Source organism: Antrostomus carolinensis, unplaced genomic scaffold (genome assembly GCF_000700745.2).
Source record: "Antrostomus carolinensis isolate BGI_N321 unplaced genomic scaffold, ASM70074v2 scaffold52896, whole genome shotgun sequence".
NCBI lineage: Eukaryota > Metazoa > Chordata > Aves > Caprimulgiformes > Caprimulgidae > Antrostomus > Antrostomus carolinensis.
In genome coordinates, this window is record NW_010324993.1 from 1 (window position 1) to 17,342 (window position 17,342).

The 17,342-nt window shown below is 42.4% G+C and overlaps 1 protein-coding gene across 1 annotated transcript; it reads left to right on the forward strand.

Annotated features, from left to right (window-relative positions):
* Positions 1-6,044: 6,044 nt before the first annotated feature.
* On the forward strand, positions 6,045-16,113 carry LOC104519805 (core histone macro-H2A.2; the record flags this gene model as incomplete). The annotated part of the gene is made up of 3 exons (XM_010171067.2): positions 6,045-6,281; positions 14,411-14,517; positions 15,916-16,113. Coding segments are annotated over exons 1-3 (477 nt in total), but the record flags the coding sequence as incomplete, so codon positions are not given.
* Positions 16,114-17,342: the final 1,229 nt, after the last annotated feature.

The following is a 17,342-nucleotide window of genomic DNA, read 5'->3' on the forward strand; positions in this document are numbered from 1 at the left end:
CGCTGGCAGTGCCGAGGGGGTTGAGCCCAGAGGTGCGCTGCGCTTGCGCCTCTCTGGTTTATTCAGGTACCAAGCGGTATAACTCTAAATCTGCCGAGTTATTTTCAGAGAGTGGTGTTTGTGTACGAGCGTGCAGTCTGAGTTGACCCCTAGATACAATATTTTTAGATTCCCTGTCAACTCCTACTTCTTCAGACAGATCTTATGCCGCAGACGTGGAAGGTGCAGGTGTGTCCATAGTCCTGCGTGTCCTCACTTTCATTCTGTGCCTGCTGACTTCAGGCTTTCTTAGTATTTGGAAGTCAAGACTCCTTGACAACCAAGCACATGTGAGCCATCTGGAAATGCTGTCCAAGGCATCGTGGGTATAAAAAGGATCTAAAGCTTCTGGAGAGTGTCCAGAGGAGGCCATGAAATTGGTGAAGAGTTTGGAGGGGAAGCCATATGAGGAGAGGCTGAAGTCACTTGGCTTGTTCAGCCTGGAGAAGAGACTGAGAGGAGATCTCATCACAGTCTAGAACTTCCTCCCAAGGGGAAGAGGAGGGGCAGGCACTGATCTCTCCTCTCTGGTGACCGACGATAGGACCAGGGGAAATGGCAGGAAGATGTGGCAGGGGAGGATGGGGTTGGACATCAGGAAAAGGTTCTTCACCCTGAGGGTTGTGGAGCACTGGAACAGGGTCCCCAGGGAGGTGGTCATGGCACCAAGCCTGACAAGATTCCAGAAGCATTTGGACAACATGTGCCCTCAGACACATGGTCTGAATCTTGGGATTGTCCTGTGCAGGGACAGGAGTTGGACTCGATGATCTTTGTGGGTCCCTTCCAGCTCACAACACTCTATGATTCTATGTGTGAATAAATTCAGTAGAAATGGTTCCGATATAAAGCCCTGCAAAGACTTGGGCATTAGTTCTGTGAAGTAGGCCACCAAGGTCAGCATCCAGCCATGCCTGAGCATTTCAGCCTGTGTGAGCTTCTGGTGTAGCTCTCGGTCTGTTCTCCATTTCTGAACCTCTAGTTGTCTGAGGAAGGGCACTTGGCAGGCTGTGCTAAATTTTAGTCTGCCAGATGACATTGTAGCCACCTGTAAAGTCCTGAAGGATAAGGTGCAATGCCAGCTGTTTTAATCTGATTGGGAGTTTACCTAATTATTGCTCAAATATTTAGTAATAACTAGTTGCTAGTTTTCCATTTGGTGCAGCTATTCTCTTAACTTGCCTTTGTCTTGCACATGATCTGGGATGTGATGAGGACCAGGCAGAATTTACTTTTCTCCATCAGTGTTGCAACAGTTTTTGCTCTAGATTGTACAAACTAAGGTTTCTTTTACTGTTTTCTGTGATTTTTCTTAGTGAATAATTAGATTTTTTTGTACCATACTGAACTTTCTGATGCACGTTCATGCCTTCTTGCTAGATCTTGACATGTTAATCTCTGAAAATGCTTCCTGGCCGGCTTTTCAAGTTCAGGCTCGTGTGGAGGTTGCAGTCTGTTTCTGTGTCTGCATGTTATTTTTACTTTTCTAAAAAATATATGTGTCCTTACCGCCTAAAGATGATGATGAGATTTCGTTCTGAGCATCTGTGTAGGAAGCACTGGGAAGTGGCTTTAAGGTTGCTTTGCTAAACCTTGAGCCATCAGGATGTGGTGTGGGATGCAAATTGCACTATGGTGAGAGGAATGTCCAAGGACAATCTGTTGTTCCAGTGCCCTTGTGCAGCAGCCATCACTCTCTGTGGATAACCATGGTGGAAGAAAACAGGGTGGTAGAGTCTGTAGTGGAAGGACCCTCCTGAGAAAGGCAAGGAGGTAAAGGCTTTTTTTCCAGCAGGCAGAAGGCAAATACTGCTGGTTGTTTGGGTCTCTGAAGATTTAATTCACGGAGGAAGGCCCAGCTTGCAAAAGTCTACCCTGTTTTCTTCATATTGTAGAGAGCTCTGGGAGATCTGGTAGCTACTAAATCCCCCATAGCAACACAGGGATGTTGGAGTCATGGCAGAGTAGGAGTGTGCCGTGACCAATTAAGGGATTGAAAACATTAATTGCTTTAAATTGCCCAAGCCTCATGATGTCGTGGTAGCCAGATATAGACGCAGTTGTTCTAACTCAGCGAGGATGGACTTCACATAAATGACAGAGACTGTAGTTTATAAGGGCACACGTAGAGATGATGAATCAGCTGGCAATGAGGGAATGAATGTGGGCAGACTCAAGTGCATTTCAGCTGATAAGCCCTGGATGCTCAGCTGTATCATCCAAAGAGAACAATGAGGACATCAGTGTTCAACTTGTAGCTCTTCAGCTGTCTGCAGCTTTGGAGCAGTTCAGGTGAGTGCATCACACAACTGCGTCAGGGCTGAGCTGGTGTGTGTCCTCCAAGGTAAACCAAATCCCTGCTGGTGGGAGGAATGAGTCAGCAGGCACAAATCCCTGGGGCCTCACTGCAGACCAGGCGTAGCTCTTCTGTGCAGGGGAGTTTCCAGATCCTGAGGACTGACCGTCACCTGAGCCTGTGAACCATTCCCTTACTGTCCACCCTCCAAGGTGCCTCGCGTAGATGTTGGCAAACCCAGCGTACTGCATTCCTTCATCCAGGTTCACGGGAGTTGTATTCTGGTAAACGTGGCTATGCCATAGCTTGGCTTTCTACCAAAAATTGCCTCCCATAGGATTCAAAACAAGACAAGAACATATTGTTGTATATGTCAATGCCCAGTATACCCTGATCCATGTAAGTTGCAAAGAAGAGAGACAGTGTTAGCAGAGCTTAGAAACCTCTTTTGTATTTAGGCTCTCACAAAATTCTGCAAACATACCTGATCTGTTACCTCTGATGTATTTGGAAAAATGTTTTGCGATTCCAAAGGTTGCCTCAGCAGCAGGGCTAAAAATGACTGAGACTTGCTGTGAGAGAGAAGGAAAAAATAAAGAGGTAGAGACAGAGGTGGAAAGTTCAGTGAGGCAACAGAAGAATGAGCTAGGAGTGATTAATTAAACAGAAATGTATATAATGCAGCAGCATGCCCCAGAGCAGTGTGCTCAGTTATACAAGTGTGTTTTAATTTTCTATCAGAGAGGTCGGGTGCAACCATGGTATTTTCTGTGGATGCAACCTCATGATGTTTGCTTTTTTTTCATTGATTTACAAACATTTGGGATATGGTACTGTGGGAGCAAATGTGTGAGAGGTTAGCTTAATATGATTTTGGTACATGGTGGTTTGTAGTGTACTCTTTCAGCATGGCTCTCTGTAGGGATTTCAGCGCAGAACTGAACTCTTGGGTGATAAAACTGTCCTGCTGGTGTTGCAGGAATCAGACTGTAGCCTAGTGCATACATTTATTAAGTTCCACCTTAAAAATGAGTTATTGTTGCTCATATTACTCATAAGAGAAGGCTGTTCCAGAAGTTTGCTCCTTTGATGGCTAGAAACTGAATTCCCAGCCTACCCTTCTTCATTAACTTGAATGCCAGTTATCTCAAACTGAAAAGGACACTTTATAAATGTTAATCAGTAGCATAATATGAAATGGAAAGTTTATAAAAGGTTTGTCACAAATTGCAGGTTTCATCGAGCAAGAGGGCTGGAGGAAAGGACCTCAAGAGATTACCTGGTCCAGCCTCCTGTCCCAAGGCAGATCCAAGGCTGCCTGTGCTAGTTCTGACGTATATTCTCTAACCATTTTAAAGATGTCCTGGTGAGAAGATTCTGCCTCCTCCACATCTGACCAAGTCCCCAGTGCTTCACTCTCCTCTCTGCTACTCAGCTTTTGTAAGAGTCCTGCTCTTTTCCTGTCACTTTTATAGGGAACACTTACTCTCTCCACCTTTGAAGCAGCCTTTTTACGTCTCTAAAGACCATGATCATATCTCCCTGCTTCTTTTCACCTTCCTTTTTAGTTTGTATGAGACACCCAGTCATTCTTACCACCCTCTTCTGTATTGTCGTTGCTGAAGCACGGTATCTGCAGTTGGACATAGCTCCTCAGCTCAGCACCGGCTGTCCTCTTGCTAATACACTTTGAGGCAAGGTTTGCCTTGTCACAACAGCTTTTTCCCCACCATAACCAGCTGGTCCTAGTCCCTGGAGCTGCTGCTTAGCAATTGTTGTCTGTCCCATGCATCAATGCAATTAATGAATTGCTTGGGAATGTTTTCTGCTTGTCTCTATTTGAAGTGGCCATTGCCTCTAATCCCCACTTCCAAGTGGCAGTTTATGAGCTCTTTTACCACTACTTGCGATTCCAGGCTGGCAGTTTGCAAGGAACTCAGTGGGATGATGAGCAGCACCAATTTTGAGGTGTTTGTGTCTGATGAGTTTACTAGTTTAATCTTTCCCAATTTTTGTTATCATGCCCAGAGAAGAAAGGAAAAATTACCTGGCAATAATTAATCAATAATTAAATATTTCATAATTAAATAATTAATAATAATTATCTAGCAATAAATAATAAGACAAGGACATGCCAGGGTTTTAGAGATCCCTGCAGACCCTGTGGTGATTTTATTACCTTGGTATCGTAAGTGAAACCAGCGTTCAAGCTGGGTTATGGTAGAAACCCACCCTTGAATTTGTCTGATGATCAGCTGGTTTCTGTGAATGTCTGGCTTCGTATGGGACAGGAAACCCTCTTTGTATATGCACTTGATTTGCAGTAAGCATCATAAGAACAAAATGGAGATTTCTGTGGCCTCCTTGGATGAATATTAATTGTTCCCAAGAGCCTGCAGTGGTGTCAAATGACTTTTTTTTTTTTTTTTTTGGAAGGCTATTTAAAATGCAGGTTGTGATAAAATTTAACAGTGTCACCTAAAGTCATCCTGATATTTTTCAAATTATCTCCCTCCTTTTGTTTCCTTGTTTCAGTGAGGTGAGTGAATACTGGGAATTAAGTAGCTGTGCCTTTATTGACAGAAATACCATCTGTGGCAGACGCGCTCTTTGTGTATTTCAGAGGAGTGAGTCTTGATCTATTGTGTTGTAACCAGGATCACAATTAGGCCACCAATGCAGCTATCAAGATGCAATTAAAAACAATTTTTGGAAACAGAATTAAAACTTCCCCATTATGTGACCGAGAGTGAGAACTAGGGGTGTAGCTACGACCACATGCACATTTTGAAAGTGAAGTGGCTGACTCTGAGGCTTGTTGTTTGTTTACCTGCAATCTCACTGTTGCCAGAAAAACAAGGAGAAAATGAGATTTGTTTTCTTTGCTTCTAGGTATAGACTAGGTTGGCTCTTAATGCAGGGAAAAAACACATCTTCAGGGAGCTTGATGGGCAGAAAAACCTGGCAACCAGTCCTTTTAAGATGAAAGATTAGAAACCTCGCCTTAGCTCCATGGAGGAAGGCTCCTGGGGCTCCCAGGAGCTGCTGTGAAGGTGATCAGGGGAAAATTATGAAAGGGCTGAAGCCTGTAAGCTGGCCCCTGGGGCTCAGTTCCTGAGGCCAGAGCAGCATGAGGGGAGGTGCTTGAAGCATGGCTGCTTGCCTGCTTCTCCTCTTCAGCCATGCATGTGAAATTCCCTGTATAAAAGACCTGTGAAGAAGCAGTGTGTTTGTAGGTAGGTTTTATCTTCTCCTATGCAAGCAGTATGACTTCCTCTACTTCTAGGTGGCACCAGTATCTGCTTTTCAGCTTGTTTAATGCTGTCCATTACGCTAGTTCTTCTCAACCATTTATAACTTGCTAAACTCAACAATCAACATGGAAATCTTCCATGCTGTGGATGTCTGCCTTGGTGTGATTTGTTTTTTGATTTTTAATTTTTTTTAATGAAGATTCATTTAACGTAGATTTGATTTTATTTTCTAAAATACTATCCAAACCACTTTTTTCCTGTGATAATGCTATACTGACAGTGCAGTAGTCAAAAGAAAAGCTATAGTAAATGTTCCAGTTATCCAACTTTTAATGATTAATGCTTCAGCTTTAAAAGGTATTGAAAATAGGTTTGGATTTTTACTTCTGGAAGAACAAGATAATGTGCAAAGTTATTTCTCACATGCTGAACACCAATCCCATTTCTTTTCTCTTGCAGCTTTTGGATTGGAGCAAGGGAATAAGGATCACCAGCAAATTGAAAAGCACAAAGCTGCAAGATGTCGGGCCGAAGTGGGAAGAAGAAAATGTCCAAACTGTCACGCTCAAGCAGGGCAGGTGTTATTTTCCCTGTGGGGAGGATGATGCGCTACTTAAAGAAAGGAACGTACAAGTACCGGATAGGTGTTGGAGCACCAGTGTACATGGCAGCCGTCATAGAGTACCTAGCAGGTAAACCTGATCCTGGGAGTGCTGATCACACACAGAAGCCAGGGATATCCGTGGGATGGGGTATGAATGTGTTCAGCACTTCTGAAAATCAGGCTCTGCAAGTGCAGGATTTGATGAAATTTGCTTAAAATTTGGAGATTAATTTGCTTCTTGAAGAGGCTGAGGGTGGAAATTTTCTCCTTTAGAGGCACCGTACTTGGTCACTAGTTGGAAGGATTATTTTTTTATTGCTTTGCAGAGTGAGAAGTCACATCTAGGTAGTTTCTGTCCAAGAGAAAACTGATATGAATTAGGCTTTTGATATACCTGGATGTGAATAACAGGAGAGAAAAATTGCAAACCTACCTTGTACATCTATTGTGCTTTTTAAGTGAATGAACTGTTCTGCTGGCTGCATTTCTCCTTGCAGAGCAGTGTCATAAAATTTGGAGGTTTTTCATTTGTAGTTTAAAAATCCTTTTGGCTTGCCTAAGTGTATAAAGACACTGTGACAGTGCTTGAATCTTCCCCCATACCCCAGCTTTTCCCTCCTTTCTGCAACTGACCTCAGAGGAAGGGGCAGGTGTCACACGATGATACAATATACTGCAATATACTGTGGTGTTTTGCAGTGTTTGACACTGTCTTATGATTGCATCTGCTCTGTTTCTTACTTAATTGTGGAAAATAGCACCTTAGCAAATAGTTACAACGCCCAGTGGAGAAGGATTCTGGTTCAGGTTACTTAGGTGTTACAGATCAAGACTGAGGTGCATTAGAGAATCTGTGAGGAGTCACAAGCCTGGATGGAATTAATTGAATGGGTTGTGTTTCAGGAGCATAGTTTATTGCCAAAGTGGTGGGGAAGAAGATGATTGTCCATGTAACAGCATGCCACTCTTTATGCAAACATTGCTGTCTTTTTTTCTACGTGAAAGCCTTTTCTCTCTACCAGACAATCAAAGCACTATTTTCTTTCAAAACTATGGAGAAAATCTGAAATAGTGATAATTTCACTATTAGTAAATTAAATTTCTGATGATACCAAGTAGCATGTTACAGAAACTTCCGCATTTCTACTGATTAATTGCAGGATGAGAATTGATTTATTTTCTGACTGAAAAAGAAAAAGTGACTCATGTGGAAAAAATGTCAACAAAATGTTTAAGCTTATGTTTATGTTCACCTTCAGCTCCTTCAAGAGATAACTTCAGAAAAGGAGCTGGTTTTCAAATAAAACAAAACACTGAAAACTAGAACCAAAATACAAGATGGTGAGCATCTCTCCCACTTGTTTCATTTTATTTCATTTTTTTACTGTGTAAGAACAAACATGTTTGTATTAAGACCGTTACATCACAGAGAAAGATCAGTTCTCTGAGTAATTTTGGAGATCTTTCACTTCAGTAAGAACGTACATATACTCGTATTTGCACAATCCAGTTTTATGCCTTAAAAATGAAGTATTGTAACTGCAGAAGTCTCTCTCTCAGTGGAGCTGGTGCAGTTGTGCTGTACTGGGGAAGTCTGTGACTCTTAGAGCTTGTTTATCTGTTTACAACATGGAGTGGTGCTCAGCAGGGATGCTTCAGAGGTAGCAGGGAGGTAGGGGGAAAAGTGGAGACAGGGGATCCATAGCTCTCGTAGGTCCTCTGCTCTACCACAGTGATTTTCAACCTTGTTTTTGTTGATAGACCCCTCTATGTTTTCTAGTAGAGGTTCAGGCCTTTTCAGGAATGTCATAAATATGGATTTCTCTATAGCAAGATGTGTTTGCTTTACTTTATCATTGGTTGTGAATTGCTTAGAAGTCCTCTACAGACTTCTGGATGTCTGGGTGTTGCAAGATGAAAACCATATGACGTAGGTTTTGGAAATTGCACTAACATTTATAACTGAATAACATCCTGCATAATGACTCTGCTGACCTTCTGTCTGGGGAGGAACACTTTTTTTCTTTTCCCACTCCACAGGGATCCATAGCATTTAAAGAAGTTTCTAGGATAAACATTTGGAGATGCTTGTTCTTAGCTGTGGCAATTACTTCAAGGTGTAGTAATAAATTGTCAACAGCACATCTGGTATATGCAGCGCTTTGGTAATGCAGACTGAGTTATAGTCATCTTTTTATAACACAGTGCAGCACTGTTTACCTATTATCTGAACTAGAACAGTGTATATGTTGGCTCTGCTTCTGGCTAGTAAGTGCAGTTTAATTTAAACCATTAGTATGGTAAGGGCAGATTATGTGTGGGCCCAGGCTTTGTTTTAGAAAAAAATAACGTGTAGTCAACCAGGCAAGAAAATTGCTAGATGTGTAGGCTGGGGGCCCACATAAATTGTAAAAGAATGTTATTTTAAGCTGCTTGGTTCAACAGAGGGAGAACCCCCTCTCTCCCCAGCCCCGTGTATTTTGTAATAGAATGGAGTCATGTTTCTGAGCAAACTCCTATTGCATGTGGATAGTGCTCTTTCCAAACCAAAGCTTCTGTGCTCTATCCAGAGCTTTGTTTGGAAAGATTAGAAAGGTGGATAGTTCAATTAAAAAACAGTGTTGCAACGTCTAACCCTGCTGATCTAGTTATTCCTAATATCTGTGTGTGAATATAGTCTTTGATTTTGGGAAGCCTTTAGAAACAAAATGTGTTTTTCCAAGGCTGTTGTTAAATGGGGTATTATATATCAAACTGGTAACATTTCATAACGTTAGCTGATACTTCCTACAAATGCCAGTTTTCCCTCATGGAGTTGGAACTATGAAATGGTGGCTACTCACGCCCTGCATACTGGCGAGCTGCTTAAGGCTAGATTGAGGAGTGTGAGAGTAAGGGAGTCTGGTTCTTAAACTGTTTCACAGAAGCAAATTGAACCATGGTTTTTTATTAAGTTAAAACATTCATGAGAACTTCTCCTCTGTACGTCTGGGAGCTTCTCTGCTTTTGAGCAGAGACTTGATGCTTTACAAAAGAAGAGTGGTCTCTGCCGTCTCAGAGAAATCTGCTCTGTTTGGCCAAGCTGTAACTTTGAAAAATCACAGGTTCCTCATGCTCGGCAGAGACTTCTTTTAACAGCCAAAATCTCCAAAGACTTGTTCCTCACTGAGCATGCTCCAGCCTCTTGCAGCTCCCAGTGCTGCCCAAACTTCCTATGCATCGTCTCCCCCAGAGTGAAGGAGCATGCTTCAACCTCTCAGCTCTGACGTGTGACAGGACTGCGCCTGGGCCACTCCATGCCGTGGCTGAGCGTGCTTCAGCCCATGGCTACAGGTGCTCAGAAGGACTTTCCCTCTCACTGCTGTCCCCAGCTGCTCCAGGTCACAGCACTGAGAGCAGGGAGTGAGCTTTCCGTGGTCTCAGCGGTAGCTGGCAGCACAGAGAGGAAGCTCTGATGTGAAGGCAGAACCAACAAAAGCTGCACAGAGGTGGTGGCAAGAGGTCTGGGACTGAAGGCAGGGAATACGTGCATAGGAGTTGACGGAGAGGCTAAAGCTGAATAAGCAGACTGGGAGACTGGGAACAGGTTCCACATTGGTCAGGGAAGGAGACTGGGAACAGATAATAACATTTTGAGGAGACAGTGGTTATGGGAGAATAACAATATTGATGTTAGAGACAGAGCTCGGGATGGATCTGGCTAGTGGGGAGAGCTGAAATGATGACTAGTGGGCAAATAAATGGCAAGGCATGTCCAAAAATCCTGCCAGGGAGCTGGAGAGTAAGTTGGAAAAATAGGGCATAGACCTAGAATTGGATGGAATGGGTGCTGATAATGAAGAACCTAGAAAGGAAGATTGAGCTTGAGTTTTACTGCAACTGAGAGGAGTAGATAGTAGAAATGGAGACTGTCCAGGAAAGGCAACTGAGATAGAAGTCTTGGGTGTGGATTGGCAAGGGAAGGAGAATGGGCTGTGGAGCTGGGAAAGCAAGTCATGGCTGAGAGAGGGGCAAGGTGGCTGAGGCTGGAAGGGTCAAACAGGACCAGAGTTATCTGACTGCATTCATCCAGGGCCTAGCATGGACCAGCGATTCTCCTGTGAGTGATCAGCCATGCACGTGGTCTGCTGATGGCCCGTATTTGTGTTGCCCTGAAGCACTGAGCCTCTTGACCAGCGTCATCCGGGTGGTGCGTATACAGCTTTAGCATCCTTGTTCCCAGTTGCCACGTGGTTCAGACTGCCTTTTGGCTTTGGTATGTGTTCAGTGTCATCAGCTACTAGATGCCTGTTTTTTCCCTTCGTGTGCAAGACTGTTTGTGGCTGCCCCCCACAGCCACTCTCAATACCAAATCTATGCTGTGGATTATCAGCCCCATTGTTAAATGCCAGCAATCACCACAGAGTATCTCAAGAAGAGGTACTTTTACCTCGACCGATGAGCTAATGTGAAGGAGATCTCATCAGTGTTCTAAGGCTTGTTTTTTTAATCTTTCTATGCTGTTTTATATCTTAGGCTTGAAAATCATATTGCAAAACTGCAGGTTAATTCCTATCCAGAAGGTTGTGTTTACTGGAACAGTGTTGGACTCCACTGGCTTCAGAGTTAAAACTCCATGAAAAATTGGCCTTAGTCCCATTGGATTTATGGACTTTGCAACAGATGCATGCCAGACTATGCTCTGAGTGTGCAAGGGGCTGACTACAGTCATCATCATCTAAATCAAACATCAACTGCGTGTGTCCCATAAAGCATCTTCCCAAAATGTAGGCAAAGAATACAGATGCCTCTTGCTTAGGAAGCAGAAGACATGAGTGGTGTGCTGGTCAGAGGAACTCACAGAAGACGTCAATGGAAACCCATCTTCTCTAAATTAGGGCAGAACACAACACCAGCAAATACCTCCTCCTTCAAAGGACATCAGCTGGCATGCTCCTCTGTCTGTTTCACTCATCTGCCCTCAGGAAACGAATTGAGCAGATACTTTTCCACTTGCAAATGGAGAACCAAGGACTCCATCATCTGATAAGTCTTTTCAGAGCAAAGGTATTATTGGATAGATTTGTGCGTGATAGTGTAGCAGCAACTGTCAAAACTTATCCTAACGGGGAAGTGGAAAACAAGATACCCTGTCTGAAATCTTCCCGATTCTGCTATCAGTAGTTTTTGTGAATCTTTCTTATCAGTCCAGCTGAGCACTTCACAAAAGCAGGCTGAGGTCAGCTGGACAAATAGCTTTGGCCTGGCTATGATGCTTTTAGTTCCCAGACACTCCAAATTTGTTGGTCCATCAGCTAAAGAAACCTCTTTTTCCTGTATGTCATAGGATGAGAAGATGTAATCCCATTCAGGTCATAGCTTGGCTGCAGCTTTTGTTGGTTGGAAGACAGTGAGGTTCTTCCCTGGTCCTGAGTGCTTATCAAACAGGAGAAAAGGCTCTATTAGTAAGACTGGGTGGTGTGTCGAGTCAGTGGGCAGATCTGAGCATTTCTCTGTTGACATGCATTTGATGTCTGTTTGAGGCTAAGGTGAACTGTGGAGTGCATAAATGAGCTTCTAGCAATCTGCGCTGAAGATGTCTGAGTTTGAAGTTACGCTTCCAGTGTGGAGGCTTCTTGTATGGATTTTGAATCTCGAGGGAAGCAAGATTATTTCAGATTTCACTTTAATTCTTAATGTCTGCAGCTGAGAGGATGTAAAGTAAAACCAACATACATCTGATAATATCAAGATGCCCAGTTTCAAGAGAGCTATAGTATAGGACTATATATAGTACAGGATTTCCATATAGTACAGGACTTCCATTATGTGAGCTATATTCTCAGACTAATCTCCTTAGAGTTTAGGTAACCTCAGCTATCAAGATATTTCTGCTTGAAATGTAAAGTAGTTTCTTTAGGCATCTATTCTTATCAGCAGAGGATGTGGTAACTGAGGCCTCCAGATTTGATGTTGCATTTTGCAAGTGCCATTTTATATTCTTAAAATTGACTCCTTGCCTCCAGCATTATGAAAATATGCATATAGACAATTGTTAGAAGGAGGTAAGGCAATTATTTACCTATGCAAATAACTGGCATCCTTTGTTAAGTTTTATGCGTATTCCACAGTCTGCCCTACATCGTCTCTGCCTTGGATTCCCTTCTTCCTGGTGTCCTGTGGTAGAGGGCTGGCATTTGAGTGTTCTGCGTTTTTTGCTCTTAACATTAGGCAGAGGACATTTGAGTGCACCATCAGGATGCTGCTGGCCAAAGGACCCAGAAGCTGGGGGAGTGGGGTGAGCACACAGGTAGCAGGATGTGCCTGTTGTTGGCACATCTGAAAGAACTTCAGTTTCCACGCAGGTAAGTATGTGTTGCTTTTTTTTTCCCCCCTCCCCGATGCAGTCTTCCTCTGCTGTTAGCACCAGTCTGCAAAACTCCTTGGAGGAGTCTGAGTCTTTTATTCTTGCTTCATGCTGGTCTGCACAATGGATGGCAATCTGCTCCCACTGTCTGCTGCTGCATTAGCTTCACTGGCAGAGGTCTGGGGGTTGCATCTGAAACTTCCAGCCCTGCAGCCACCACAGGATTATAGCTGGATTATGCAGGGTCTCTTCTCCATCTCCTTCTTTGCAATCCAAGTCAAACACTCCAAAGTTAGGAAATGCCAGAGCCAAGGTTGCTGCCCAAACTTCTAATGCAGGCCCAGTATGTGTTTGTGGTGTGATACTATTTCTGATTGTCCAGTTGCACACTGCTTTTTCCTTGTGGCAGGAGGAAAAAGTTATCATAACCATGGTTCTAATATTTTCAAAAATTTAAGTGTTTGTCTTTGCAACTTTGATAATGTTTCTTGAAAGTTTTGCATGAATAGTCGTGAAAGTTTTCGACAGACACTGGCTGTTTCTTAAGCAATACACTGAATATACACATAATCCTAAACAATGGCTTTTACATCTCCAACATTCAGTTAGGTGTGTATGCTGTATAGTAGTGAAAACTGGATGACAAGTATGCACTTTTGTTATTCTAACTGTGTAAAATTGAAAGCTTGTATTTTTCCCATGAACTTAGAGCTAAACCTCTTGTTGAAATCCTTTGGATTTTAGCCAGAGAGCATTATGTAGATTTCCACTAGATTTTTCATGAAAGGTCTTTTTATAATAGTTACAGTTCTTTATTTAGTAGAGAAGAAGGAGTAAGATACCATTAACAGGACACTGATGGGCTATAACTTTCTTACGCCCGTTACTGACGGATGTAAATACAAAAATGAAAACCAGGAAGCAGGGACACTGGATACTTTTAAAATGAAACAAAATGTGAATATGATTTTTATGATCATTTGGAACAAAACATTCCATTCTCCTTCCTTCTCAGCATTTCAGTACAGTTCTTAATACAAGAAATAACTTCTGAGTAGGGGCCAAACTATGTAAGTTAATTAATTATACTGATTGGTACAGTTTAAATAAACTCAGAAAGACATGTCTGTGTTTCCTCTATAACAATTAGAAAAAGCTCAGTAACTTTAGTCACAGTATAAATCTTATTGTAAATTTAGAGAAACTAGTTTTGAAATGACCTCCTGTTTCTGGAGTTGTAGAAGGAACTTTCTACCAATAGTTCGTGCATTGAAGCTCTTATGTTGTCTCTGCTTGCCTCTGAGTCAAATCTTTCATATCTTGTTCTGAATGAAGCTTCTCACAGATTTTCAATGCCCTTTAATGCAGAATTGCAGCATCGCCTGGCTAGTTTGTTGGCTTTCAAAGTATTTCTTTAAAATGCACCTCAGTCTTCGTCTTACCTGGTCGTGAGAATCCTTGTTGTTTTGTCAGAACTGTCTGTACTAGGTTTAGGGTTTCACTGCATGCTTTACGGTTTTATTGTTACTGGGTTACAGGGTTACTGCTAAATTTTGGACTGGTGATGTACATTTTTATAGGGTGTTTTGAAAGAGAATTCTGACTTGGGACTTGTAAAAGAAGTTATGTGAACCAAGTTTAGCATATTTTCTGCTAGCTATCGTTTAGGGAATTAGGAAGGATTAATTATTTTACGTAAATTTACAAATACATTGAGTATGGTTTGGTTTCTGCCTTTCTGTAGCAAAGACCATTTAAACTGAAACATACCTGAAAAGGTAAATGGATGTTAAGAAGGAATGGAAAATGTTTATATAGAGTGTACATAAGTTGTGTTTTTGTTACTCATTTTTATCTCAATGTGTTTACAGCTGAAATTCTAGAATTAGCAGGAAATGCAGCACGAGACAACAAGAAAGGAAGAATTGCCCCCAGACACATCCTTCTGGCAGTTGCAAATGATGAAGAACTGAATCAGGTACCTGTTTACATTTCAGTGTGAGAGTTACATGCTGTGGCATGAATGAAGCTGCTACCACAGACGGCTGGAAATAGTTTAGTCTGACAGATGAATGAGAACACAATTAGGAGACAAGATTATGCCCACTTGAATAAAAGCAAACAAAAAAGAAGGTTTGGATATATCTCATGGGTATAAATCTTCTGGGTATAAATTTTACTTCTTTCATAGCCTGTAAGTCCTGTTGAAGAGGGTAAACTTGATGCTTATTCTTTTCCTCAGGGACATCCAATGCTTAAAGAAAATGTGCCATATGGAAGACCTTTTCCCAAAAGCTGTAGAAATGTGTGTTTTCTATTATACTGTCTGTGAGGCCCATCTTGGGTAGGGATCTGGCTCACTCTCCACTATTGCTGCCTCCAGGACTGCCTCCCCCTCTGCATGCCTAGGTCCCATTAGCACCCAGACTGTAGGTTGCAGTGCTGTGGCTCTGAGGATCACTTGTGGGATCATTCTGCTAAACTTCTTAAGTGAGAAGAGAGATCATGGCATGGACTGTGAATTGCAGCATTCAGGGGTGCAAGAAAGGTTCAGTCAGCATCAGAGGATCCCTTCTTGGTTGGCCCCATGTGGAGATGGATGACATCATTCACACTCTGAAAGATTCCTGCACTTAGTTTGACTGCTTTAAATAATGAAAATGTGGTACCCATGAAGTAATCTAGCTCTGTTTCCAGTCAAAGGGACTGAAAAGTCAAAACAAAGGCCAGGAGAGAGGGAAAAGCATGCTAACACTACCAGCCCATTCCCTTCTCTGTGGTGCTGGTCACTGGCCCGTGAAATGGGGACTAGATCTACTGTTGTCCATTGTGAATTAGCTACGTTTTGTCCTCCACCTAATGTCACAACCCATTCCTATTGTTCACCTCTGCAAATCAGGTTCTTGGGGCTCATGCTTGCTCTCACTGAGCCTGTTTCCCTGCCAAAGAGATCTACAACCAGTCCTTCTTTGAGCAAGGCTGTGGTGCAATCATTTTTTAAAGTAGCCTGCAGGCACTTATCTCCTCTTACCCTCACTCACTGCTTGTGACTCACCAAGGACAGGAATGCAGAAGGACCAGCACTGGAAGAGAGACAGGTGACTGGCCTGTACAGTAATGGAGTTCTTTGGGATGTGCTGGCTGACCTTGCTGTGACCTGCTAGGTTTCTTGTTATTGTGGATTTTCTCCCTTATAGTTATTGAGGAGTTTGGGGTTTTTTGTTTGTTTGGGGTTTTTTTTTAATGATAAAGGGATGAGGTGCAATGCTTTGGGAAGTGCAGACTCTACTTGTATATGTGTAATATAGTCAGCAGAAATACCTTGAGTGCAGAGTAAGAGAATCTGTAATGTGCTCCTTTACACTTCTCCTTGCAGTTGCTGAAAGGTGTGACTATTGCAAGCGGAGGTGTCCTGCCCAGAATTCAGCCAGAGCTTCTAGCCAAGAAACGGGGTGCCAAAGGCAAATCTGAGACCATCCTTTCACCTGCTCCTGAGAAGAAGGGAAGGAAATCCATGGTGAACAAAAAGAGTGGGAAGAAGGCAAAGTCTGCCAAGGCTCGGACACCCAAAAAGGTTAGCATGAGGCAGATATGGGATTCTAAGGTGTGCGAGAGGGAGTGGGTCGCAACCAACTAAGATTATAGGGAGGAATAAATTTGGGCTTCTGCATTGTTTGTTTGTAACAACTGGAAATGGGAGGTAGGAGGTGATAATAGATGCACCAGGATTTTTTTTTTCTGCTAAACTTTAGAAATAAAGCAAACAGAGTATTTTTAAGTTCGTTTTCTTAACAAAAGCCTTTAAATCTTTGAGGGAAACTTTTCAGATTTCCATGTCACCCTTTGCAATACTTTCTTGATAACTGTGTAGAATCTCTTTATTTCCACAAAAACTGTGTGGCAGTGAACTCTAGATTTTAAATTAAAGGAATCTGTATTTTAAAATATTTTCTACTTCATAGATGTCATGTCTTCAGCCTTGTACAGTTACTGGGTTGCTGTTAAAGATTTTTCACTGACCAGGGAACTTGTCCTGACATGGTACATAAAAGTCATTTTGACAAGCTCTTTGTTTCGTGTGTTCTTAGATGTGCTGTTGTTATTGGTTTTTAAAAGAGTTGCAAGAAGAATAAAGGAATCAGAACTCGACCATTGCACCTTCCCTTACAGTTGCCCATCCTCTATCACCATCCAAAATGGTTTAATTTGGTAAAGCAGTAACCCAGATCATGCGCTTGGTTTGTTGTTCCAGAGCATGCGCCTTAAAACACTGCTAAATTTTGATTGGGTAGGATTAAACGATATTATGTTTTGTCCTGAGCTTTTTAAACTTGTGTTAAACACATATTTCTGGAGGCCTTTAAGCTTTAATACATTTCCATAGCTGAGAATATGCAGAAACAACTTTTAAAAAGAAAACAGAGTTGCTTAATAGGATGCCTCTGGGTGCTGATCTTGGCTACTGCCTTACTTTCAATTGTGCACATGCAGAGTTTGAGACTTGTTAGGAAGTGTTAGCTTCTTGACATACCTTAAAACAAATTTTGAGAGATGTGAGGAGAAGCTCCTGCAGCCTGGGTAGGAACAGGTTTGCTGCTCCTGGAGCTAGCCTGCATGAAGGGAGTGCGTCTCACAAAGGGCATGTTGCATTCAAACTTCAGCTATTAGTTATTTCATTTTGTCATTCTGACTGCTTGTATTGAGGTGTGATGGCTTACTCCTGTCAATATGGATTCAGATTGATGACTTGTTAGCTGAGATTTGTTAGCTGTGCGGTCTCGCACAGCATCCTTGCTGATAAAT